Source organism: Pan troglodytes, chromosome 7 (genome assembly GCF_028858775.2).
Source record: "Pan troglodytes isolate AG18354 chromosome 7, NHGRI_mPanTro3-v2.0_pri, whole genome shotgun sequence".
Taxonomy (NCBI): Eukaryota; Metazoa; Chordata; class Mammalia; order Primates; family Hominidae; genus Pan; species Pan troglodytes.
In genome coordinates, this window is record NC_072405.2 from 66765186 (window position 1) to 66792271 (window position 27086).

A 27086-nucleotide genomic window follows, 5' to 3' on the forward strand; every position below is an offset into this window, starting at 1 on the left:
TTCTGCCCTAAGGCTGTTTACTAGAAATTAAAATATTTTTCAAAAATAAATGTTCTGTATATATTGGCACAGTAAACTTTTTTATCGTTTGTGCTAGATTTGCCCTAGAGTACCAGTTTACACAGCTAAAGGAGAAAGCAGTAACATGCAAAGTGCAGACCCTTAAAATGGACCTTGGTAGAAGCACTGGGCACGGCTCCCCAAATCCACACCACCCTGGGTTCTGGTCTGGGCTCTCTCTGCCACTCACCAGTACTCACCCTCTCCTCTATACAAGGGGATCAGACCGCCTCTTAAGGAGGCTCGCTGAGATGAGGTGTGGGAACTCACAGCACAAAGACTTATAAACTGCAGGAGTTACTACCAGAGTTTATCATCACCGAGTTCATTGAGTTGTTATTACTGCTGGAAGGTGTGCCTGGTTCACCCAAAATGGGGAATCCACTAACTCTCAGACTTACAGTAGGCAGCAAGTCTTTTTTTTTTTTTTTTTTAGACAGAGTTTAGCTCTGTCTCCAGGCTGAAGTTCAGTGATGTGATCTCGGCTCACTGCAACCTCTGCCTCCCAGGCTCAAGCGATTTTCCTGCCTCAGCCTCCTGAGTAGTTGGGATTACAGGCACATGCCACCACGCCCAGCTAATTTTTGTATTTTTAGTGGAGACGGGGTTTCACCTTGTTGGCCAGGATGGTCTCGATCTGACCTCGTGATCTGCCCACCTCGGCCTCCCAAAGTGCTGGGATTATAGGCGTGAGCCACCGTGCCCCGGCCCAGCAAGTCTTATAAACTCTGTGACTGGAGTAGACTAGTCTGTAAAAAATGACAGTGGTCCCTTGAACTCCACATTCATTTAATATTTGGTCATGGCCTCACACATTGTCACAACTGAGCATGAAGCCACATAAAGCTCTCCACAGGAGAGGAAACACTGGCAGAAAGGGGGATCATTTTATGTTTGTTTGGATAGGGCGGCATTCTTATTGTATTTGTGTAAAGGAATTCTAGTGGCCCGGCTTTTTAATTACTTAAAGTAATTTTCATCAAGCAAGTCATTATATTTCCAAGTGATTCTTGGCACTGGTTATGCACAGCACTGATTTCTGTAATCCCAGGTAAAAGGCAAGGCTCCCCCTCACTGATGCAAGTTAGGGGCCCTCTTATAATAACACATTCCTTACCTTAGGCCAAGGAAGAATGTTGAACTGGAAATGTGAAATTTTTTTCTGACTCTCTATTTCATTATAGTTGTCTTAAATAGGAGGAAAACATTTTAAAAGAAGCTTCTAACATTTTTGTTAATGGCTTTACTTACAAATGGAAATGAAGCATGTGGATGACTTCTCTAAATGACCTTGGAGAATGACATTAAAGTAAAGAATCCATCGTGGATTGAGATTTGACCGGCTATTTTTCTCCTACCACCAGATTTCATTCGTAATAATGGCTTTATTGTTTACTCTAGCCTGTTTCACTCACATAACTGTTTGCTTTGAAATTTGAAACTACATATTTTCTCTGTAACTCAAATAAAAATGGGGTCATACAAGTGACCTTTTAGCCAGAAACTGCATGGTCAATCCTCTTTGACAGAAATAGCACAGGCCGTATCACTTGAGAGTAATGGAATCATTTTAAGACAAAAGATCATTCATTTACCATAAACCTTGAAATCTAATGATGGTGATTATCAGTGCCAAGTTGCAGACACTGGGGACAGCATTTAATAATAGCTTACATTGGCCAGGCACAGTGGCTCATGCCTGTAATCCCAGCACTTTGGGAGGCCAAGGCAGGCGGATCACCTTAGGTCAGGAGTTTGAGACCAGCCTGGCCAACATGGTAAAACCCCGTCTCTACTAAAAATACCAAAAATTAGCCAGGCGTAGTGGCAGGCGCCTGTAATCCCAGCTACTCAGAAGGCTGAGACAGGAGGCGGAGGTTGCAGTGAGCTGAGATTGCGCCATTGCACTCCAGCCTGGGCAACACAGTGAGCCTCCGTCTTAAAAAAAAAAAAACAGCTTACGTTTACTGAACAATTTCTGGGCTGAGCTCCTGACTGAGCACTTTCATGTGTCACCTCAAGGAATTCTCACCCCAGCCAGTGAAGTGTAGGAATCATGGTTATCAATGTTCCATAAATGAGGAAACTCAGGTACACTAGCTGGAGAAACTTGCTCAGGGTCAAGTGTCCTGTGTTCTTTTTCCGTGCCCTAAGCATTTGCCCCACTGAATTCTCATTTCTTTGCCTGGATGAAATCTCAGACAGGACCTGTAGCCTTTTCAGTTCATCTTCAATAATTTAGAGTCCCCAGATCAGTTTCAGACATGGAAGAGTGCTGCCTCACATCAAGATCAAAACTCCACCTCTGGTCCAGTTAAACTGGTTTCTCTTCTCCCAGCTCAGGGCCGCATTGGCTTGGAGACCCTGTGAAGAAGAAGCATCATTTTCCCCTTTACTTGCTCCAGCTCCTCTCCTGCTCCTTATCAGACGGCTCTACCAGCCTCTACTGGGCAGACCCTGCATTGCGTAATGAGCAAGGGACGGACAGAGCATTCAGCGGAGGTGACAAGGTTTCTCTCCCTGGCTCTTGCAGTGGGAATCAATGTCCCCTGGGCATGGCACATTTCAGAGCTGGTTCTCTCTGGGAGCTTTTGGGTTCCGTGGAGGCAGCCACGCCTCTGCTCAGCTAGTGGATGCCCCCAGCCTTCTCAGAGGAGGGCTTTGGGTGGACATTGTTTTCTGTTGGCCTCCTTTGAGGGGACTTCTTTGAGAATACTCCTAGACCACCTCTCCCCGGCACATGTGTGGGCCGAGCAAACCCTCATTTTTGTGCCTGTGGAAAGGCAGCTTCATCCTGCCTGTGTGATCTGGTTAGAGAGTCCATTATAGACTCTGCCCTTAAACTTCTCAGACTGGAGGTATAAGCCAGTTCCCAGGCTCCTCAGCTCCAAGGGGCATGTGTTGGGCTTTTTTGGGTGGCCTTGAATTCAGCCCCAGCCAGTGTGAGATGAGAGGAGGCTATGGCCACCATTGTGTAGCTGAGCACCGAGTGAAGGGCTTTAGGCAAAGCTATTCCCATTCCAGTAGACTTGCTAGCTTGCTTCGCCCACCTGACATCCTGTGAAACCTTTGTGGGTAACAAACTGTACCCAGTCCACTCCCTCCTGACTTGCCACTTGGAGGATCCTGTCACAACGTAGTGCATATTCACTTAAGTCAAAATAACTTTTCCGTTTGATCAACATGCCTGTGTGAGTTTTGTGCTGTTGCACTAGTATTCCTCAGCACACCTCAGGAGCACCACTGGGGTGGACATTCCTTGACCTGTATCTGTAAAAACGTTAGAAGGTAAAAGTTGGCCTTCCCTGCATCTCTACACCTGGTTCAACATTTGCTTCCCATCCTCTGGTCATATAGAGTAGATGTGTCAAAAGAAACAAGACTTTAAAAGGTTGCTGAAAAAGTGGAGAAATGATTTACTCATCTTGTCGAAAAAATTAAAGTGCCTAATTAAAACAAAATAATGGAAACACAGAGCAAGAGGATACTTTATTAAATAACATTGGAAGACCTACTGTAGTCAGCTGAAAGAATACGCTAAAATATGACTAGACTACTGGAATGAGAAGTTTAAATATTATTAGGAAAAGTCTGTGGTTTTAAAGAATTTATAACATGATAGTGTTGTTGTCAAGAAGATTATTTTACTTGCAATCCGGAGCTGATTGCTGATGGCAATGCTAAGGTCAGAAAGAGAAGATTCAGCCATCAGAATTATAGATGGTGAGGGATTTCACCATGGAGATAAGAAAGAAAAAGACACAGCATTCAGTAATTGGAAAAGTGCAGGTCCTGAAAGGGTGATGGTTTTGACTTAATGTTTCCAGATGGTTGGCCCTCTGATTTCATACTATCTGTCCAATTTATAGCGTGCAAAGTCAGTCTTTTTTGGTCAGCCTTTTACTCCTCCATTCACGCTTTCACTTTTCTCCCTTACTTTTGCATTCTTTACAAGTTATGCTCACAGTATAAAAGGGGTTAATGAAAGTGATGATATGCTTGGAAGAGAAGGAAAAGGGAAGATGTTGAAAAGCATAGCATATATTATGAATTAAAATGAATAAATACTTTGGGAGGCCGAGGTAGGTGGATCACGAGGTCAGGAGATCGAGACCATCCTGGCTAACAACGGTGAAACCCCGTCTCTACTAAAATTACAAAAAAAATTAGCTGGGCATGGTGGCAGCTGCCTGTAGTCCCAGCTACTCAGAAGGCTGAGGCAGGAGAATGGGGTGAACCCAGGAGGCGGAGCTTGCAATGAACCAGGATTGTGCCACTGCACTCCAGCCTGGGCAACAGAACGAGACTCTGTTTCAAATAATAATAATAATAATAATAAATGTCTAAATAAAATGGATAAAGGAAGCAATGGAATGGCATTGCTGTTGGTTAAAAATGGCTCAGGCAGACGGAGCAGCAGGAATGGACACAGTGGGTGTGGAGGGACCACTGTAGTTGTAGTTCTGTTTGGCTTAAGCCCAGGGTGCAGAGGAAGAAGGGAACAAGGATTGGAGGGGAGAGTGTATACTTCCTGCCAACCACTTCTCCGTAGTCAAGTGGGAAGCCGGGAATGACTCATCCTCAACATGTACCTCCTCACCCTCTGCATCCTGTCTGTCTCCCAGTTCAGCCCAGCGTGCCTCTTAAACATCTCTTGAAACTGTCCACTCTTTTCTCCACCCTAAAGCCACCCTCCTGCTAAGAGTGAAGTGAATGAAAATGCCTGTGTGCTCTTATTTAACCCACTCAAAAAGCCCTCAAGAGGTAGGTACTATTGCTATCCCCATTTTCCAGATGGGAAATCTGAGGCACGAGAAGATAAAGTGAACTGCCCAAGGCTACTCAACCATTACGGGGCAGAACCATAGGCAGTGCCATATTGGGCGGTGCTCAGAGCCCAGCTGCCATGACCCCTTCCCTGGGAAGCTCTGACTCACCTCTGTGCAGCCACACTTAATCCCCACTCATCCTGTCCCCATACTGCAGCCAGGGGAGTTTAAAAAAATACATGTATGACCATGTCACCAATGCTCAATTACCCAATAAAATCCAAAGTCATCTGCCTTTCCGCTACACCTAGTTGGCCTCTGACCGCTGTCCCCTAGCACTCCATACCAGCCATTGGAGTGTCTTGAATGTACCATGAACTCAAAAGCTGCCCTGATGAGGGATGCCCTCGCCTCCTGGGTCTTTATTGGAGTTTGTCTCCTCCTTACCCTTCCTTTACCTTCAAGTCCTTTGCCACAGTCCTGCCAAATTTATTTTCTACATCATTCAATCAATTCACATTTACCAAATGCATTTTGAATCTTTTTTTTAAGTTCAGGATTTTTCTACGTCTTACACATAATTGCTCCACCAATAGGTACTAATTAATTGAACACAGCCATAATTCAGTCAGTACTCTTGTATTGTAAATGAATCTGTCTTCCATTTGTAAAGAATCCAAAAGTTAACATTGCCGTGGGAAACTGCATTTTTACTTCAAAGACAAGGATGCGACTGTTCTTAAAAGGGAAGCCAAGAGTATAGATATGAGAGTGATCAGAGTCAAGTTGGAACCTGATGCTTAAAGTCAGTAAGCACAAATACTATTACCAGAAAAATCAAAAAGCAGTGTTCCAGAGAACAGTTTTACACATACTGTAAACGTTTTGTTATCTGGCATGTTAGGAAACTAGAAGAATCAGTTCTAGAATTCTTAATGACTTCAAAGGTAAATTGCTTCTTTTATTTGCTCCCAAGAATGTTTGAGCTAAAGACATTTTTCAGCTCACCAGATTCAACACATTTGTTTTTATAGATAAGAAAATCAAGACACTTAGATGTTAGGTGACTTAGAGCTGAATTACTCAGCCTTGCTCTTTCAATACCCCCCTTTTCCTGCTGTGAGACACAGGGGAATTACTCATTCTCACATAGAAACTTCTGTGGGTGAATCCAGGTTGTGTTCAGTTCCCAGGGCCCTTGCTCTAACTCCAGTGCTGTCTTTCCTACTTAAAATTTAAAGACTAATTAGGCATTAACTATCCTTTTCTTTTTCATTACCAGAAGCACTCTTTAAAGAGGAAGTAACAAAACAGCAGCCCAAATGTGGCCAACAGTGTTTTTAATATTGAATTTTTAAATCGGGAGAGTTTGTGCAGAGCTCTGGATTTGCTGTTGCGTCAACAATGAGCCACATTCCCCATGGCAGCCCGTAGCTGGGGGCTCCTTTCCCCAGGCCACACACTCTCCCATTATCTGCCTGGCCTCAGAGGCTTCGAGGCACAAATTGCCCGGATTACAGGAACTTTGGCTTTAGCATTTTTTTCAAATAAACTGTGTATGAGGTTCATTCTCTATATCTAACCACCTTCAGGATTGCAAATGTTCTTGAGGTCTCCCCAAGGTTATAGTTCAGCTGAGGGTCCTGTTCACCTGACTGCAACCTGTTCACCTGACTGCACCTGTGAGGAGCTGGCAGATCGGAAGTTAGAAAGGTTTAGGCCACTTTGGTTTTAAAAACTTGGAATTCTCTGAGATTGCTATTTCTGTGCCTAAAAAGCTCAGACTTTTGCTCATTCAGAGACAAGTAACTTTGGCCTGTTTCCTCTGTGCTGGAGGCATTTGGGTTCTTATGGGATGCTGGCTAGCACAGAAATGGGCTTCCCCCCTTTCCTGTTGCTACTCAAAGGCAACAAACAGCATCACCTGGGATCTGGTGAGAAATGCGTAATCTGGGTCTCACCCAAAATCTACCAAATCAGACTGTGCTTTAAGGAGATCCTTGAGGGGTCTGCAGGCCCATTAAAGTTTGAGAAGCACCACTAGAGTGAGTAGTGGGAGATAACATTGCTCTTCCTTGTCCTGGGGTCCTTTGTCCCCCAGCTGGCTCTATGTGCCACCTGTTCTCCCTGCACAAACCAGGACTCCCCCACAGATGATGTGCTCCCCCACCCCGACCCCCGCCACCATCACCCCCAGGCCAGATTGCTTTTGAGTTCACATTTGAGTTCATATCTGCTCTGATTCAGCGAACCATTTAGCACCTTGGCTCTGCCAAGTTTCTTTTCCCCAGTCCTTTTTATCCCTTCATGAAATTTTCAAATGGATGTTAAACAGGGTAGAATATAGCCAAGATGGTTTATGAATCGAAGTTTCTCCCACCCTCAGGCTGTGTTCTCTGTCCTGAGTCATAAGTCAAGGATCAGGCAAGGCTATATAATTATTTTTGTTGATGAAACCCTACGGGGCCAAGATCTAATTTTCCTTCCTCAAAACAACACGAAGCCCCTCTCAGCCTGGCGGTTGGCCTATCCCATCAGTGCCTGACTGCACCTCAGGGGACCTGTTCAGGACATCAGAGGGCTGACAGCAAGGCCACAGCCAGTGGAGTATCATGTGCCACAGTGCTCTCTGAACAGACGTCATGGTTATCTCATACAAAGTCTACACTACAAAACTCAGAGTATTTCTCCAGCACTATATAGCTCTGTCCCAGCCCACACTGTTTCACAGTAAAAAATAAAAGAACCAGAGTTAAGGATTAAGTAAATATTACAAGAGACAGCAACCTAAGTCACCTGCTTATTTTTGAAGTAGGTTTACTTTGTTGGCTAAACCAGGTAGAAAACTTGGAGTATGCCTTAGTATCCCACAACACCCCAAACAGTATCTTTAGTTTGTTCTGTTGCTTTTGGGTCTTCCAATAAGATGAAGTTGTTTTTTTTTCCTTCCCAGAGTTCACATCAAAACTATAAACTCTAACCATGGTCATGTCAAAACATCATCACTGTGTTGAAAATTATTAGGGAAATTGGGAATAGCAGAGGAGGAGTGGGAAGGGGTAGAAGCCAAAAGGAAATGAAGTATGAAATACTTGCAGATAATTGCTATGTGTGACATAATTCTTTCACACAGATTTTAAGATTAGTAATTGTTGAGGGGTGTGGAACAATTGTGAGTGCTGGAGGAGCCGTCTTGAGGGTGTCTGCCACATGAATAGAGAAAGCAGTGTGCAAGGAAGACAAGCAGCTTTCTGGAAAATGCTTCTTAGAAGATAGACTGGTATTCCTCACTCTTGTGACTCGACAGTCAGGCTTTTTATTCAGTGTTGCCAACAGTACCAAAGCCTACCTTAACAGACACGCAGGTGTGCATGGAAGGCCACGCCAGTGGTGTAGGTGTTTTAGGCTTCTGGTCCTAATATGATAGAACTAGAAGAGAAGATGGTTAGAAGAGAAGCACAGGCCTGCATGAGGAGGAATGTTACATGAGAACTACAACTCATCTTCAGAGAGCATTGGCCTAAGAACAGTCAGTGCGGGACCATAGAAAAATTCAGTCATTCACCAATATTCCAACACGCCATTTTGAAACTGGAAGTAATTCCTTCATTCTTAGATCCTCAGAACCTCATGATTTTACAGTACGAAGGGATTGAAGGAATCTTGTCCAACTAACTCGCGCCCCAGGAGAAGGGAGATGAACTTTGTCTCCCACTGTCCACTAGGTGGTATTCCCACTCTAGTCCTCAGGCACAAAGCTGAAGGGTGCAGATCTTGGTCCTGACCCTCACTGTGCCCCCAAACTTTCTGGTATTGTCCTGGGGTCAGCCCTTTCCCAAGGGTCCTGGGTATGATGCCCTCGGAGTTGCATCCTGGCCCAGGCTCTGCTGCCTGTTCTGGCTCTGAGTCTCTTCTGTAAAGAGGATGAGATTGTGCCTCCCGAGGAATCAGGGCTCCCTTTTGGCATTTCATTCAAAATGTGTTCAAAGAAACAATCTCATTTCATCTTAATGGGAGGAGGTGTTTTTTTTTTTTAACTAAATTGAGGTATCAAAATAGAACCTCACAATTAAAGGAAATTGTTAATGTAGGTATTGCCTTGGGGCTTCTCAAATCTTGCACAGGAAAATATTTTTATTAGAACAAATCCCTTCACAGATTACTAAAATTAATCTCTAACAAAACATGGTGATGGGTTGCATTTACAGATTTAAGAATTTCAGGAAATTATAAGGAGAAATATCAGCAGATGTGGTTGTAATATGACTTTATTTATTTTGTAAATTAGTTATTTGGCATGTTAGTTGAATAGGTTACTCTCCTAGCATTCCTAATTATAACCAAAGATGCTGTTAAGGTCATTACCCCTTGCTTTGGAGTGCTGATGCATTTGTAAATGTTCTCTGCCTGCAGTAACAGGCTATGGGAGGAATTGTTTCCAGGGGCTGCAGGGTAAGAGTTACATTATATGGCATATGAAATAAAAAGACTCCTTACAGAATTACAGTAGGAATATTGATAAACGTTCAACTATTGACAAGTGGGTTTTATTGTTGTTGGCTTGGTAGTCAAGTTGTCCCATGAAAGCTTACCTATTACCCAAGTTTTCTACAGTATTAAAGTAACATATTTTTAGGTGTGATTGACACTTTTAAGACTTTGTTCCTAGTACTGTAGGGGATTTGGGAATATACATACCATGAAGAAACTTTTGATTTCTGCTCATTAAGTATGAAAAATTATGGATAACTTAGGGACAATCAAGTTATCTACTCATATGGTAAATTTGGAAGTATTTCTGTGGATCTTCTAATGTTAAAAAAAAGTAAGCTTGTGTTTAATGGGTGGAACTCCATACACATTTGTGGTTTTCAGGAGAAAGTTTTTAAATATATTGGTTGGCCAAAGTAAGATAACTGAAACATGTTGAGGTTTTTTTTTTTTTTTTTAAACTTTGTAGCTTTGCTGCCAATCCCATTTCTTGCCCTTTTCAGTTTATGAAGTTAAAAAAGTGACTGTTGCAAGTATTCCTGAGAAATTGGTAGTACAGAGGGAGAAGTTTTGCTTCATTGCAAAAGAGATAATTCACGACGTTGCAACCGGGGGCATGGAAGGGATTCGTAGGAACTCAGTGGCATGTAATGAGCTGGGGAACAGGGCTTGGCTAAGCCCTCATTCCTACGTTCATCAAGTATTTGCTGGGTTTTGAGCTGAGAAATGCCAACCGGGCGTGTTCAGAGGCGGATCTCACCAATCCGGAGGCAGCTGGAAGAGTTCGCGCGTGGGAAACCTCAGCCCTTTCTTTCTTCCCAGCACAGCGTTGTGCTGCCGCGCGTCGGCGCAGGCGGGGGCGCAAGGCCCGGGTCGTCCCCCTCGCGCGGTTGGGAAAACAGCTACTGAGCTGCGGCCCACGACCCTCGGCCGCGCAGGGGCGGGGCGGGGGCGCTGCGGGGTTTCTCTGCTGCTAGAGCCGTGATGTCACCCGCCCCTCCTAACCCGCGGTTGGTTGTTTTGTGTTTCAGCTCTGCCTGCAGTTGAACACAAAGACCTGGAGGAGACTCCCACCTCCTTCAGGGAGAAGAAAGGAGGCAGCGAAGCAGATTAAAGGAACTTGTGGCTTGTGGCCTTTTTGTGCAAGGGCTGCCTGGAAGGGGAGAAAAGTGTATGAAAGCCACCGTGGCGGTTAATGAGCTGTGAGATGAGGCGCTGCTGCGGCCGCTGCTGCTGACACTCGCTCCCAGGCTGCACCCGCCGCCCTTGGCGCTTCATGTACATGTGTCTATTCAGGCCTTGCGGAGGCACCCAGAAGAGCATCCAACACGGCTGCCGGGGAAAGACCGCCCACCATGCCCACGGAGACCCTACAGACAGGTAGCATGGTGAAGCCGGTCAGCCCCGCGGGCACCTTCACCTCTGCTGTGCCCCTGCGCATCCTGAACAAGGGGCCAGACTACTTCCGCAGGCAGGCCGAGCCCAACCCCAAGAGGCTCAGCGCCGTGGAGAGGCTGGAGGCCGACAAGGCCAAGTACGTCAAGAGCCAGGAGGTGATCAACGCCAAGCAGGAGCCCGTGAAGCCCGCCGTGCTGGCCAAGCCCCCGGTGTGCCCGGCTGCCAAGCGCGCACTGGGCAGCCCCACGCTCAAAGTGTTCGGCAACCACGCCAAGACCGAGAGCGGCGTGCAGAGGGAGAACCTGAAGCTGGAGATCCTGAAGAACATCATCAATAGCTCCGAGGGCTCTAGCTCGGGCTCGGGGCACAAGCACAGCTCCCGCAACTGGCCGCCCCACCGGTCGGAAGCCACTGACCTGCACCGTCACTCCTTCGCGGAGTCCCTGAAGGTCTACCCCACGCAGGGCCGCAGCAGCCCGCAGGAGGGCGGCTCCCACGTGGGCAGGAGACTGCTGGAGCAGTCAGCCGAGTCCTTCCTCCACGTGTCCCACAGCTCTTCGGACATCCGCAAGGTGACCAGCGTGAAGCCCCTCAAGGCCATCCCCTGCAGTAGCTCTGCCCCTCCCCTGCCTCCCAAGCCCAAAATCGCAGCCATCGCCTCCATGAAGTCCCCCGAGGCCGACCCTGTGGAACCAGCTTGTGGAGTCAGCCGAAGACCCTCCCTCCAGCGGTCTAAGTCAGACTTGAGTGACAGATATTTCCGAGTGGACGCGGACGTGGAGAGGTTCTTCAACTACTGTGGACTGGACCCGGAAGAGCTGGAAAACCTGGGAATGGAAAACTTTGCAAGGGCTAATTCTGACATAATATCCCTCAACTTCCGCAGCGCAAGCATGATCAGCTCAGACTGTGAACAGTCTCAGGACAGTAACAGTGACCTTAGAAATGATGACAGTGCCAATGACCGCGTGCCGTATGGCATTTCTGCCATCGAAAGAAATGCTAGAATCATCAAGTGGTTATATAGCATCAAACAAGCTAGAGAGTCACAGAAGGTCTCCCACGTGTAAGTGCGTGGAAAGGAGGGAGCGTGGGTCTCTGTGCTTACGCAGTTGTGAAGGTTGTGAGGTCTCCTTGAAGTGTTGTGAGCTTCTCCACTCTTTATGTTGCTTGTTGTGCAATGTTTTCAAGTTGCATGCTTGTCAACATGGGGACTGATCTGGCTTCCACGTCACCATCGCTACAGAGCCTGGCTGAACACGCGTCACCTGCCAAAAGTTTCAGGCCAGAATCTAATTAGGGCTTTGCTCGTAAGCAAAACTGTTTACATGAAAATGGTATACAACTTCTTCGATATTTATGTGGTTCTTGTGTTTTTATATCCCGCGCTATTGTGTCTTAATTAAAAGTTTTATCAACTGGCTTTTAAGTTGAGAGCAGAATCTTTTTGAAATAAAAAGCCACTTTGCCTACATGTGAGACTATTCCAGTGGGACAGTAAATGGGATCTGCTACCAAACAGATAATGACTGACCGAACATAGAACCAGGCTGGGTTTTCTGTGGAATAAAGTGGTGAGCCTGACGTTAATCGTTTACATGTTGAAATTCTCTTGCCACTTAGTGAAGCAGTCGTTGGGGTAACAATGCTATGTTTTGTGTCCGATTCAGTGTGTAAATGTTGGTGGTTCTATGTAATACTGACCCCAAGGAAAGACGATCAGATACAAAGAAAGATGGTTAAATCTAGGAGGTTGGGTGTTTGGGGGTTTTGTTGATGTTGTTCTGATTTGGGATAATTCAGAAATTTCTAATATTATCTTTCGACAGAATGGCCACCCTAAAACAAATACTGAATGCCTTTAAAAAAAAAAAAAAAAAAAGTTGTGGGGTTTTTTTGGGTTTTTTTTTTTTGGTTTTTTTTGTTTTTTTGGTCGAGAACTACTAATTTCATGCTGTTTCTTTCTCTCTCTCCCTTTGTTATTATTTGATTTGGGGGAAGGGAGTGAGGCTTGTGCAGATTTGAGCTATCTGAAGACATGAACAGAAGTCAAATACCAGCCATATCAGTAGAGCCTCCCATTCAAAAGTGAACACACTTGGTAGCTGAACCATATCTGAGCAGCGTGATTCTGTTGTCTTGCATATGTTATTCTCTCAGGCTGTGGGTCTTTGTTACAGCTCTAGGAAACTGTAGAAATACAATGCTATGTAGTTTTTCCACCCCATGGTCTCTAGTGCTGCCTATCAACTTGTCCCCTTTTTTCCCCAATAACCTGTCTTCCAGGTGGTACAGTTAGCTGTCACTCAGCTGACACCATGATGTGGCAGCAGAGAGGGAAACCTACAAGTGGTTTGCCTCATTGCCTTTGCCACATCTGAAGTTCTCAGCAGCACTACCTTAGACTTCATGAGCTAATAGGAAACTTTTTATGGTGTAAATGCTGTAAGACTTTGTACATACTTCAGTTGTTATGAAATCTTTAAAGAAAAAAAGAAAAAGTTACGCTAATAAATTGCTGTGGTGCAGGCACTAATGGTGGTGGTTTCTCTTTGTCCTGTATTCTCCTTCCACAAAAGTTTAACTTTGGACTATGAATCAGAAGCAGATTTTTGATAGGCTTGAAGAAACATTATTTCATTAAGTTATTTTCACCATATTCCAATTACTCTAAACATCAGTGTTCTTAATTGTGGCTCTAGCAATGTACTTTTGCTAAACTGATTACATCAAGGTTCCTAAAATGTGCTGCAGCATCTCAGTTCACACTTGTGTTATTTTTGTCTTTTCTTAAACATCAGGATTTTTTACATCTTCCACACAACTCTTCAGTTATAAATATTTATGAGTTCTCACCTTGGAGGCACACCTTTGAAATGTATGGCTTTGTTTTTATTTGTACCAGCCCAACATCCCTACCATGGCATGTGTTCACACACTCGCTCCTCCACTCCTTCCTTCATTCCTCTTCAAAATGTCACTGTTTGAGTGACTCATTTCAGGTATCATGGTAGGCACGGGACTGCCATAGTCAATAACACAGTCTCTGCCTCAAGGAACTTAGATTTTCCCCTTTATTTTAAGAGAAATAACATTACTCTTAGTGGCCATGCTCTATCTGTTACATTTGGACAATGAGTATTCCATGATTATTTATTGCGTCAAGTTATTTGAAGTTTAATGCTTCTTACAAAATTCCATATACTATGCAAATGTAAAATGAAGCCCTATTTAAAAGGTAATTTTCAGAAACAAATTATATGATTCTCAGCTATTACTGTTTATAAATATCTTGCTTCTGAAAAGCAAATTTGCTTCCTTGACTCTTTCTCCTGATTTTGAATTCTGCCTGGATTTTTTATTCATGTTCAGTAAAACTAAAACCCTGCTTCCCAGAAGAACTGTTTTGGAATGCAGCTATGAGTGGGGGTGATACAATGTGTTCAATATAATAGAATAAAAATAAGTTTTCTAAAAAAAAAAAAAAAAAAAAAAGCAAAATTTTCCTTCCATTTGTGTAGAAATGTGGCTTTTTAAAACATTCATGACTTAGCATTGACATATTCATCTCTTTCAGTAGTATTCATCTCTTTCTAGAGCTACTGAAATACCAAAAATAGATATTATTTTCCTAAGGAAACTCTTGTCTGGGGAGATGAGCACTTAGCTAATTTACTATCACTGCTTGTGCTATTTGAGTCATAGACAGTGTTTGAATCTTCCAGTATTTCAATACTGTGTGCGATCTGTATTCAGACAGGCCTATAAATCACCCCCACTATAATTCAGTCGAATCCTCTGTGGCCTTACTTGTACAACAGACAGATGTGAGGCTTTTGGTGCCAATGGAAGATGGACGCTCTTTATTTTCTTTTTGTTCTTGAACTAGCATTTCTATAAAGAACTATTTCAAATGCTTAATATTAAATCCTTAGAGTGTGGCATTTCTTATGAAGTACTCGTGATGGGTTCGTTCTTCTAAGCTCGTGGAAGTATCGTGTGTGTGTGTGATGATATTATTGGTATAAATATGGTATTACCATATAGTTCACATTTTTTTTCCTACACAATGCAGAGTGAAACATGATTGCACTAGATGGCCTTAGAAACTACCTGTTTCTTTCTGAAAACCACCAAATCTTAAGACAGTCCTCCCATATGCAACCCCTCTGCCATTGCCTTAGTTCATATTCTCATCATCTCTTACCTGAACTGTTGATTCTAGAAGTTCCTAACTGGAAGTCTCCCTCACTCCCCAACCGGCCTCTTCCCCATTCCATTTCACGCCAGAAATACCATCATCAACTCTGGTCATGTCACTCCCCTGTGTAAAGACATCCTCTGGCTTGAATTGGTTGCTGATAGGCTAAATCCTAACTTCCTATAACAGAGAAAGTTGGGCATATGACTCTCAGATCTCGGTCACCAAGCCCAGGCCCCCAGGCTCCAACCAAAGGGAAATTTCCTCTGGAAACTTTTCACCACTGCATTTGTGATCTGTTGTGTAACAAATTGTTCCAAAACTCAGCAACTTAAAACAATAAACAATTATTATCGTAGTTCCTGTGGATCAGGAATGCTAGAGTGGCTTAGCCAAGTGGTGTTGGCTCAGGGTATTTCACGAGGCTGCAGACAAGATGGCGGCTGGGGCTTGACCACTTCCAAGATGGCTCACAAGGTATTAGCAAGAGGCTTCAATTCTCTACAGCATGGGCCTCTCCCAGGGGCTTGCCTGAGAGTCCTTGTAACATAGGATCTGGTTTCCCCTAGAGGGAGTGACCAAGGAGAGGGAGCAAGGAGGATGCCACAATTCCTCATACAGTTCAGTGTCCTGGGTCACACACATTCAATGTGTGTGATGGCTGTTCATCACATTCAGTTCACTCAAAATGGGTCACTAAATATAGCTCCCCCTCCCAGGGAGAGGAGTGAGGCCCATATTTTAAAGGGAGGAATATCAAGGAACTTGTGGACATATCTTAAAACTACCATTGCTGCTGAGTTTCAGTAACTCTTCACTGGAAGGAATGCTTTCTCCTCCCTCCGTGACCACACAGACACTTGCTGTTTCAATACTCAACACTGTCATCAATCAGTGCAATTTGTTTTTTTTTTTTTTTTGAGTTTCTATGTTGCCTTTCCCCATTAGATTATATTTTTTGTCATGGCCATGACCCAGCCTTTTCTAGCCTAAATGGTCCCTTTGTGTGAATTTTAAAAAGGTGTGCCTTCCTCAAAACATTTTATTCCTTGCCAAAAAAAAAAGAAAACATCCTAATAAACATACAAATCTCTAATGACTGTGATGCAAACTGTGGTCCCAGAGTTGGGCAGCAAGCAACAAACACAGCAGCCCAGGGTGTATAATAGGTGCTTAATTAGTATGTACTGACTTTTTTTTTTCCCCACGTTCACGTCCTGTGATAAACTATAAATGTTGCTACAATAAACCCAAAGTGATAGTTATTGTCCCCATTTTAGAAGTGAAGAAACTTAGTTCCATGGAGATTATGCACCTTAACCAAGATCCCAGAGAAAGGAACTTGCAGAGTGGAACTTGAAACTCAACTCTGATATGAAATGTTTTGAGGAAGGTATGCCCTCCCTACAGCCCAGTTGAAGACAAGAAGAGGCAAACTAAGTGTGTTATGCTTAAACGCAGAAAGGTCCTTACATTCATTTTGATTTTTTTAACTGATGCCTGTGTGAAAAAACAGTCCTCAAGCAGTCAAAACTTCAGCGATTTCATTTGTACCTAAATGGGAGCCCATAAAGTTAGAAAAAGACTTCAGCTCTTCCACTGAGTAACACACAGCCCACTGAGTTCAAAGAGACAAGGACATTCGAATTGTGTGCTTTCAGTTTTGAGTGTGCCATGTTTTAAAATCGCATCCTGTCTGTTTTGATCAAGGACTTTTAGAAGGATGGAGAAAAACCGCCACAATTCAACAATCAGGAAACACATTTTGACTATTTGGTGAGTCAGCATCACTGCGTTCTCCCATCGTTACAGGTGTAGCTGGCATGTTCTGACCAGAAGTAGTAAAGAGGGTAAGGATGCTCCAGATAAACCAAGTAGATTTCTAACTCAGTCAGAAGAGATGGCTAGTCTCATCAGCATTTTGAAAACACCAAACCTGACTTGTCCACTTAGCCCTGTAAAATAACTCGGGTTATGTCACTTTCTACAGTGCTGAACAAGAGCTGAGCTAGAAACACCCCAGGCTGGGTGGCTGCATGTGTGGCTTTGCACAGGTCACCTTCGTGAGGGTTTCTCCTGTGTGTTCAGGTCCTGTCCCCTTGCTTTGGCAGAAACTCTGGAAAAGGAAAAGCCAGAAGGAGATGGGCCTCGGCCACCTTTTAGAAACCCTTCCTCTAATGCCTGGGACTCACCTGCCTCAAAGTGTGCCGCCATTCCCTCACCTGGAAAATGGGGGAGGCCATCAAACGGATGTGAACCCTTGGCCTCAGGGCTCTGGGACACCATGGATAACTGTTTTTGAAGCATTAGGATGATGTGTGAAGAATATGAGAATTCAGAGAAGACTGGGTTCATATCGTGGGCAAGTAGGACAGCAAGTGAGGCCCAATGGGGGCCAAACACTTAACAGAACAGCATTTTATGCTCTGTCTACCTTAGAGAGTGTTAATTGGAGAAGGAAATGAAGGGTTCTTTTCTAAATGGAAGGAATCTCCAGAAAAAGCCTCACTAAACTTTCAGAATGGCAGAGGCTGACAGAATCGAATGTGGCCATGTTCACACCAACATACCATCCAAAGTTGTGAGGATAAACATTATGATAGTCTTTTACTAGTTGAGTGTTCTTTTCATGTGACATTCATGAAACAACTATTAGCATGTCTTAGATGGACACTGTGCTAAGCACTGTGTCACATTATCTCACTTTATTCTCACAAGAACTTTAGAAGTAGATTAAAATCCATCTTACTGACGAGGAAGCTGAGGATTAAGTTTCCTCTCCAAGGCACACATCCAGTAAATGGAAAAAGTGAAACACAAACCCAGGTTCACAAAACATATCCTAAGACTCATTCTATGCATATGAAAATGAATTTTTAATATCTAGGATGGCAGGAACCACTTTTGCTTCTTTGCAGTAAGTTGCATCGCATAACATTTCTCAGAACTTAAAACACTGTTGAACATACTGGTTTGTGATTGTTTCATAGAGTGAGTGACTCAAAACTGTTGAGCGTATGTGATCACATCAGGACCCAAGTTTCTGGGTTCTTCTGAGAGGGACATTAGCAATAAACTGTCCCTCTCCATGTTACTGTACGAAGGAGAAAACAGAGATCCAGATGAATGAGGTGGTGGACACAGCCAGGGCTGTAGGGCAAGGGAACTGGCAGAGGGGCTGGAACAGGGAGACAGCTGCTCAGACCCCATGAAGGAGGCTGGATCAGGGAACAGTGGAGCCTCGCAAGGCTAACAATTCCATCGTGCCAAGTAGGAGCAAGCTGGGTAACATAAACTCTGTTTTTTTGTTTCGTTTTGTTTTGTGACAGTGTCTCGCTCTGTCACCCAGGCTGGAGTGCAGTGGCGTGATCTCGGCTCACTGCAAGCTCTGCCTCCCCAGTTCACGCCATTCTCCTGCCTCGGCCTCCCGAGTAGCTGGGACTACAGGCACCTGCCACCATGCCCAGCTAATTTTTTTGTATTTTTAGTAGAGACAGGGTTTCCCCGTGTTAGCCAGGATGGTCTCAACCTCCTGACCTTGTGATCTGCCCACCTTGGCCTCCCAAAGTGCTGGGATTACAGGCGTGAGCCACTGCACCCAGCCAACTGTGTTATTTTTATGCAGTTTCCCTTGACTCAAAAACTATGTATCAGATATTTAAAGAAACTTTGATTTAGAGTTTTTCTGTTAACATACATTAACTTTTTAAATTAATCCTAGCAAACATAAAATACTTAATAAAGGTGGAGACATTTCTCTAAGGAAGTTTTTGTCAATTTTGGAAATGAGTACCACTATCTTAATATTATTTTATTAACTTCACCATCCATAGATGCCCAGTGATCCTCAATATCTCAAGAACCATCTTTCCAGGCCTGGTTCCTCTGCCTCCTTGTCTGCTGAGGTGGACATTGCCACTGGTTCTGATATCCCCTTCTCTCTCCTTCCAGGATCCTAGGAGAATGGCATTTCTACACCTCACAGCATTAGGTGTGGCCATGAGCCACCAACAGAAGCGACGTGTTACAGATGGGAGGCAGCATAAAGAGCCAGCCCACGATTGTCTATCTTCTCTTCCTCCTGACATGGCAACCAGCAGAGTCCCATAGGGCGGAGCTTCCGTTAGGATCCTGAATGAGGACAGTGTGGAACAAAGGCCTCCATCCTAACCCAGAAGGATTATGTCAACCCAGGGGATAAACTTTATCCTTCTAAGCCACTGATAGTGTGGGGCTCTTTTTTTACTGTGGTACAGTCTATCCTGTTCTGGCTACAGCCTCTGTTGAAGTGCACCCAATCTGCCACACAGGAGAGACCGCCATGCTATCCCATCAGGAGGGGGTGGTAGGAAACAGAGACCAGGAATCCACCTTTTCACAAGTGTCCCCCAGATGATTCATGTGCAGTCTTTGCTTTCACAGATGATTTTCAGTGTTGCTAACTGGAAATCAGGTGAGAATACTGTAGTTGCCAGATACTTAAAAATACTTTGATACATTTTAGAACCACAGTTACAAGCTCTAGCTTTTTGGAGGCTTATTTTCAGAAATTTAAAAAACGCATTCAGTTGTACCTGCCCACTGTGACAAACTCGGCAGATTGGAATCAGGTTGCAACCTCTGTTGATTTCCAATATCCCAATGCATTCTGGCCACTGTGATCTGTCATGAGGACCACCACCATAGCCTCTGAGTGGGTGTCCACCCTGCTCTTGCTTCCCTCAGTGTATTCCCAGAAAGCTACCAAAAGTGATCTTTAAGAAGCAGAAATCACATGGTGTCATTCTGTGGTTTCCATCGCAGTTATGACACAATTCTTTCAAAATGCCAAACTTCAGCCTGTAAGGCCCTTCAGTAGTCCCTCCCCACCAGGCCCCTTGCCCTCAGCCCCCATTCTCTCCACTCTCACCCTGCTCTGGGCTCCTTCTCTCTCTATGCTTGTGGAACCTATCAGCTCTTCTCACCCCAGTCCCCAGGGGCCAAGATCTTGCCATTTGGCCTTAGTAGACTATTTTTCCCTTGATATTTGATCTTCCTGTTACTGACTTGTCATCTTAGATTTTGCTTCAGCTGACATCTCAGAGGGCCCTTCCTGCCACCCTATGTAAAGTAGATGCTGTGTAATCTCCATCCCTTCGTATTTGCTTCCTGGTTCTTTGTAATCTGAAGTTACCATATTCATTAAGTGACTCTCTTGGTCACCTTTTACCTCCTTTACCCAGTTCAGTGCCTGGCACAGGGTTGTGAAGAGTAGGTACCTTTGGAATGAATGGAAGAATCCAAACATGACTCCTCAACTAAATCCCACCTCGTGGCTGTGGAGCCCCCACCAGCTCATGCCCTTCTGCCTCCCCTGTCTCTGTTGCTGATACCACCGTTCTACAAGAGGCAACTGGGCTTGACATTGAAGAGTTTTCTTCCTACCTGTTCTTGGAAAATAAACCAGACAGCATGTTTGAGGTAATGGGAGTCCAGAATATGAAATTCTTTTTACAAAGAGATTTTACAAGCAAGTATTTTTCACTCCTTGTGCAGTTGCCTTCAAAGGAAGGGGAAGTCCTGCTCACTTTGCACCATAGCCCAGAGCCAGGGAAGCTCTGCTGGGGGTGTGGGGCGTGGGAAATAATAATCTAAGACTATTGATATGAGCTGAATCTTGACACCCTCATATTTGTCCCAAAAGACAATGAGTAGCATACTCCTTTTCTCAGCCAAAACACAAAAACTTACCCTTTATGCGAAAATATATCCTTGGGGTAGTGCTGCTGGGTATTAACCATTGAAGCCCTCCCGGCAGACAGTTTTCCAGGCAAATCGGCCTCAGAAACACTTCCCGTTTTAGCCTTTCAATGTGTGCACACTGACCTCTCCACCACGGGTTCACCATCCTGTTCTCTGGAAATTCTGCTCGCTGGGGCAGAGGGAAACAAGCCATGCGTGAATGCAATTGCTCCCTCAACTGAATGAAACTGTGGTGGCTCGTAATTGATAACATATGGAAGTTCAACTGGGAAAAAGGGAAAATGGGAGAGAGAATTCTCATTACACCACCTCCTAGAATGCTTGGCTTAGCATGTTTTGCCTTCTTAAGTGTAAATAAGTTTGAAGCTTTCGAGGATTTCTAGGCATACATAATCTTTTCCAGTCCTTTCCTCCTTTTTATAATAGATGGAGAACAGCAGCCAGGTGAGGTATTTATGTGCCTCACAAACCCAGCTCCCAGACAGGTTCTGTGAATGTTTCAGTCACATCACTTTCCTCTATTGAGTTCTAGGCCATTTTAAGGACTTGAGCTACTGAGCATTTTATTTTGGTGGAAAACATTGAGACATTCATTTATTAACTTCATGGGCATGTGATTTTTCACTAACAGCTTTCCCTGTGTCCCCCCAGTGAGCTGACAGCTGCACACGGTTTAGGAATGTGTGGCTAAGGCCTGTGGCTGCCGGAAAATCACTCCACTTGGTTTGGACAAAGGCTTGGTGTGTTCTATCCATGTTTCACATTTCTCAGAGCATCTCGGTGTTGAAGCATCTGATCTAAAACGAACTCACTTCCATGAAGACCCCTTGCTCTGAGTTTATGGACTTACTACCATCTGCTGAGAATTCTTTTGATTAAAAAAAAAATCTATGAATGGAGATCTGGATAGCGTTTTGGGTTCCCAAATGTTTTCAAGTTTAATTCCCCACCTGATACCTTTTAACAGCAGTTTAATGGTTGAGATGGAGTTTTGTGCATTCTGCCGTGTATATATGCACATGTTGGATTTCTTAAGGAATGTATTCCAGACAAATGTGCTGAGGGTCAAATTACACTCAGTTATTTCCAAAACTTAAATCCTGGTGATGTTGGGGTCTGTTCAGGGAGATATGAAATGCTATGCAGACAAGCAGATTGTAAGACTGATTTCCAGCTCAAAGGGAAGTGTAAAGGATCTTCTTTCCTTGAGCATGTATTTGTTCTTAACACTATTTTCCTTTTGATTGGATTGCTTTTTCACACATTCAGGTTTAGAGGGAAAGAAAAAAGGAAAGGAAAGAAAAGAGAAAAGAAAGAAAAGAAAAGAATAGCAAGTGTCTTGCAGGTGAGAAGGTGACACAGCTGCTGTCGAGGCTGGTTCTGCTCAACGTCCGTCTTTCTGCCCACCTGCAGGTGCCCACTAGCAATCACTTCCCTGAAGATGGGCACTCTTCTCACCTCTGTATCGCCAGGCCCTAGTTAACTGTGTGGCAAGTATTGGGTGTAGGTGTTTAATGTTTGTTGAATGGATGTGGAGTAGAGAGAACTAGGAGCACTTTGGGGTTCTTAATCTGTGGGGAGAGACCAGATAGGCTTAGTGGGGTGGCTTCCCATCAGTTATGTCCTGTCCCTTCATAGGCTCCCCACACATGTGTGCTGTGGTTCTCCCTCTTTACCTTCTCCATCTCACCTCTCTTCCCTGAGTTGCTATGATGAACCAAGCATCTCTAGGCCCAAGGGATACAGCAATGAGCCCCCACAGAATAGATGCTCACAGCCATAAGGAGCCCGGCTTCTTGACAGAGAGTAGATCCAATAGGCTAAATAGGTCAGACTTATAAAATGTTAGATGATGGCATGCACTTAGGGAAAGAAAAATAAAACAGGGAGGAGAGAGAGCGAGTGGCCTGCTCAGGGAATCATTTGAGAAAGACTAAAGGAAGTGAGGGAGGTGCCCTGCAGATACCTTGGAGAAGCCAATCTGGGCTAGAGACAGATCAAATAAACTGCAGGGAGGCCAGCAGGACTGGTAAGGGATGGGCTGGTCAGGTAGGACCTGTTGGCTATTTACCAATAAGTGTCAATGGGGGGGGGGTGGGAAGAATGTGCTATAATCAAATTTAGAGGAAACTTCAGGTTAACTGGATGTAAGCATGTTCTGTGGGATTTTCATCAGAGCCTTTAATCTCCGAGAGACAATTTTAGTGAAAAGTGTTTCCTAGGTATTTGAGTCAGGAGGCACTTTTGCAGGGAACTCAAGAACTCAATTCTCTGAAGATCCCAGAAGTAAGCTGAGGGGCTAGGGAGGGGATAGCAGCAGAGGCCGACTCTGGGGCCCACCCTCTTCACTGACTGTGTCCCAAATACATCCTACCTGAGCTTACAACACAAAAATATCCAGGAAAGAGAAAAGTCAAATAAGCTGCTGTGTCAGATGACAGAAACATTATACACATATTATGCTTTCCTGAGATACATTATTTGTTTAGCTAATCCAACTATTAATTACTACCAATTGCTACCATTCAGTAGTCTTATTTTTGTTTAATTAGTAACATTTATGTAACAGAAAAGTAAATAATATGGAATCGTATATGACTTCAAATAAGCACATAGTTTTCATATCTTAAGGTGATTAACATGTCTATCATATAAACAAATATATACATATGTAGTATGGACATACTATCTATATATATGAATATGACAAGCATGTGTACACTATATATATAAAGTTGTTGTCCTGCTGCTGCGGCTGTGTCCTGGGTGGTCTCTCTGAAAAGCTGGTCCGCCTACCTAAGTTCAGAGTTCAGTTTTCATGGGGACTTGGAGAACGCATCAGCCACCAACCCCACCTGGAGAACAAAGACAACAGAACCAAATAAAACAGTGGAGACCAGCAAACACTCCCGGGGTGGAGTCTCCCAGAGCCAAACAAATCAGGAACCTAGACTGGAGCCAACCACAGAGGCTGAGGAATGTCTGAGAACTTAAAACTCTAGTCTCTGCAGCCCAGTAACAAGAACTCACATCTGCTGTCTGCTCCAGGGGAGCACTGGGGACCCCTTCCCCACCGCTCCCTGCCCTCCACCTCCCAGAAAGGCAGCCAGCAAGAGGGTGAGAACTGGCTTGGGGATTTGAGAATTTGACTCCCATTGCCTTTTCCTGTGATGAACCTTCAGCAACTCACTGAAATTCCCTGAGCCTCGGTTTTGTCAACTGTGAAATGGAGATGCTATTGCCTTCTCCCGAGTGGTGTGGGTCAATTATTCTGTGAGGATTTCATGTGCGTATACAGTGGCACACCGTGAGGCCTTATATATCCCCCACTCCTCACTATACTCTTTGCTTTTATAAGGGTCATTTCAGATGCTCAGCAGAATGAACGGTCACCATAAAGGAGGCCTGAGCTTTAGAAAACTATTTGCAGGCTGGGCACGGTGGTTCACGCCTGTAATCCCAGCACTTTAGGAGGCCGAGGCAGCCAGACCACTTGAGGTCAGGAGTTTAAGACCAGCCTGGCCAACAGGGTGAAACCCCATCTCTACTAAAAAATACAAAAAATTAGCCAAGGGTGGTGGCACACACCTGTGATCCCAGCTACTCGGGAGGCTGTAGGAGGAGAATCGCTGGAACCTGGAAGGCAGAGGTTACAGTGAGCTGAGATTGCACTATTGCACTCCAGCCTGGGCAACAGAACAAGACTCTGTCTCAAGAAAAAAAAAAAAAAAGAAAGAAAGAAAGAAAAGAAAAAGAAAAAAAATTATTTACCACAGGAAAACTTCTTTTATTTATTTTTGTAAATAAAAATTTTTATTTTTGAGGGCCTGGTGTGTCCTGGGTTTTGTGGAGCACAAAGAGAAGTCAACCAAGTGAGTAGAGGGGAGAGGATTCAACTCCCACCGCCTCGAGCTCCTTGCTCCTTCCTCTCCCCTAGTTTCAGTTCAAATCCTAGGAAAACCAAATCAAACTACCTCCTCTCCAAGCCTTCCTGTTGCCTCACATGAAGCAACCTCGTTCCTGCAGATGCTTATGACAATTATTCATAGTAGAGAACACTGGGTAATAAATCATATACAGCATGCTGACGTGTCCTCCACATTAAAAAAATTATTTTTTAATTGTTGTCAAAAATTGTTTGCATTTTACATTATTCTATTTAACTTTCCCACTGAGAAAGCAGTGAGAAAACCCACCCATCTAAATATTCACCCTGTGACTTCATCTGGGAAAACCCATTTTGCATACATACTGCCCAGCATTCACTTTAGCATGAATTTACTTGAAGACTTTCTATTTTTTAATCTACAAACATTAACTACAGTTGTAAAAATCACTTTGTTTCAAATGGGGTATAGAGATGTACAGACGTGTGCAGTTAATTAAAGACCTCGATAGACCATCCGTGCTCTGCATTGCACATTCCTATCCCTTTCACTGTGGAAGTCTGCTGTCCAACACCCTTTAGAGCAACTACAGTTTTCATTGTGCAACATGCTTACAGGATTGGGAACATTAGGGAGCTTAATGAAGGGAGGGGGTGAGAGGGACAGGGAACCCAAGAGAAGAGAAGTTTCCCTAAATGGTTGTATACTGTGTTGAGCTTGACTTATTGAAATAAAGCTTTTTGCAAAACTCATTATTTATTACAACTTTCCACGGGCTAGAAACTATCTACACACTGTACCCACTAGATAAGTATATCTATTCGCAGTGATTCAGTACTCGGTTGTGTCTTAGCTTGGGCTGCCATAACAGAATATCACAGGTTGGTGGCTTACACAACAGACACCTTTCTCACAGCTCTGGAGGCTAGAAGTTCAAGACCAAGGTGCCGGCATGGTCGAGTCCAGGTGAGGGCCTTCTTCCTAGCTTGCAGATGGCCACCTTCTTGCTGTGCCCTCACGTGTTCTCTTGTATCTTTTCCTCTTCTTTTTTTTTTTTTTTTTTTTTTCTCTTTTGGGACGGAGTCTCATTCTATCGCACAGGCTGAAGTGCAATGGCACGGTCTCGGCTCACTGCAACCTCCGCCTCCTGGGTTCAAGCAATTCTCCTGCCTCAGCGTCCTGAGTATCTGGGACTACAGGTATGCACCACCACATCCCGGCTAATTTTTGTATTTTTAGTAGAGACGGGGTTTTGTCATGTTGGCCAGGCTGGTCTCAAACTCATGACCTCGTGATCTGCCCGCCTTGGACTCCCAAAGTGCTGGGATTACAGGCGTGAGCCACTGTGCACAGACTCTTTTCCTCTTCTTGTAAGGACACTAATCTCATCATTACTGACCTGCCTCATGATGTCATCTAACCCTAATTACCTCCCAAGTCTCCATTTTCAAATACAAAATCACATTGCGGGTATTCAGTACATGAACTTTGGGAGGATGCAAATTTCAGTTGATAGCAGTAAGTTTACTGGAAAACAGGCAAGAGTGGAGACTAAGTGAAAGCAATCCTATTTGCAGGGCATGTCTGAAGTCATTTACATGTATATCTCCCACCTCAGGCCCAGAAAGGCTGAGGAGCTGCGAGATCATTCTGTGTCAAACAGGATTAAATGATGCTGTAGACGCTATTGGAAAGTGAACACTTTAGAAGATTTTAAATGTTAAAACCAAAAGAGTTTGAAAGTTTTCTGTGCAAATGTTTCTAACCAGATGTGCATGTGTGTGTGCCTGTGTGTGCATGTGCGCGCGTGTGTTTTCATACTTCTATAAGAGAAATTTTACTCTAGAATTTAGGGATTCAAAAGAATGAATAGAGCGGACGTGAACTTGCCATGTGGGTCTTGTTTGCTGCTTCTTACTTCACCAAAGCTGGTATTTTAAGCACCCTGATTTCATTTCCATCCTGAGACCTTGCAGATAAAATAGATATCCCTATAGATAAAACACAAGGTTGGATCCAGTCCACACAGAAGCCTATGGCAGCTGCAAACACTCTCACTTGACTGCTCCCTGCACACCAGTCACAGGTCAGCAGAAACAATGGGCCTGTCTCTCCAAAGAGCACACCATGTACAGCACAGCTTGTTAAAACTCTACCGACAGTGACCTCCGCATGAGGTGGCATTTCTTGTAAATGACAACAGTTTTTCAATTTGGTAGAGGAGAGTATATTCCCTGAGATGCATAGCTAACAAGGTGACAATCCCGGGTGCTTTCCACAGAACAAAGGCCAAAGTCTGTGTTCTTACAGTAAGATGGCTAAAGGAGTGAGCCGGGACGTCCACCCAGGAAATTTATAGGCAGAAATAGGGGGAAGGGGCACACTAAGAACAATTCCAGAACTTAAAAAAAAAATCTAACGAGTTCAAGTAACTAATGATCCTAGCCTAGATTTTTGTTTTTGGTTTTGCATTTTGATTGACAAGTACTCAGAAGTATGTTAACCTCTAACAAAATGAATACCTAAATATTTTATCAA

General features: G+C 44.1%; 1 protein-coding gene and 1 long non-coding RNA gene across 8 annotated transcripts in view; one reads left to right on the forward strand and one right to left on the reverse strand.

Annotated features, from left to right (window-relative positions):
* The window catches only part of FAM110B (family with sequence similarity 110 member B), a 162410-nt gene extending 140854 nt beyond the window's left edge, over nucleotides 1–21556 (forward strand). For 6 of the 7 annotated variants that reach the window (XM_003951266.6, XM_016959504.4, XM_054656754.2 and 3 more), the window contains one exon: nucleotides 10352–13250. In XM_003951266.6, the coding sequence (XP_003951315.1) occupies nucleotides 10676–11788 (1113 nt within the window). In that variant the 5' untranslated portion in view covers nucleotides 10352–10675 and the 3' untranslated portion in view covers nucleotides 11789–13250. Of the gene's footprint in view, nucleotides 1–10351; nucleotides 13251–18870 lie in introns of those variants that run through there. The other variant, XR_010159567.1, reaches the window with a different exon arrangement.
* Nucleotides 21557–23207: 1651 nt separating this feature from the next.
* LOC104007616 (uncharacterized) overlaps nucleotides 23208–27086 on the reverse strand; it is a 33408-nt gene continuing 29529 nt past the window's right edge. Inside the window, exons 3-4 of the long non-coding RNA XR_681881.4 lie at nucleotides 24250–24297; nucleotides 23208–23516 (exon numbers count right to left, since the gene is read on the reverse strand). This is a non-coding gene — a long non-coding RNA (uncharacterized LOC104007616). The remainder of the gene's footprint in view (nucleotides 23517–24249; nucleotides 24298–27086) is intronic.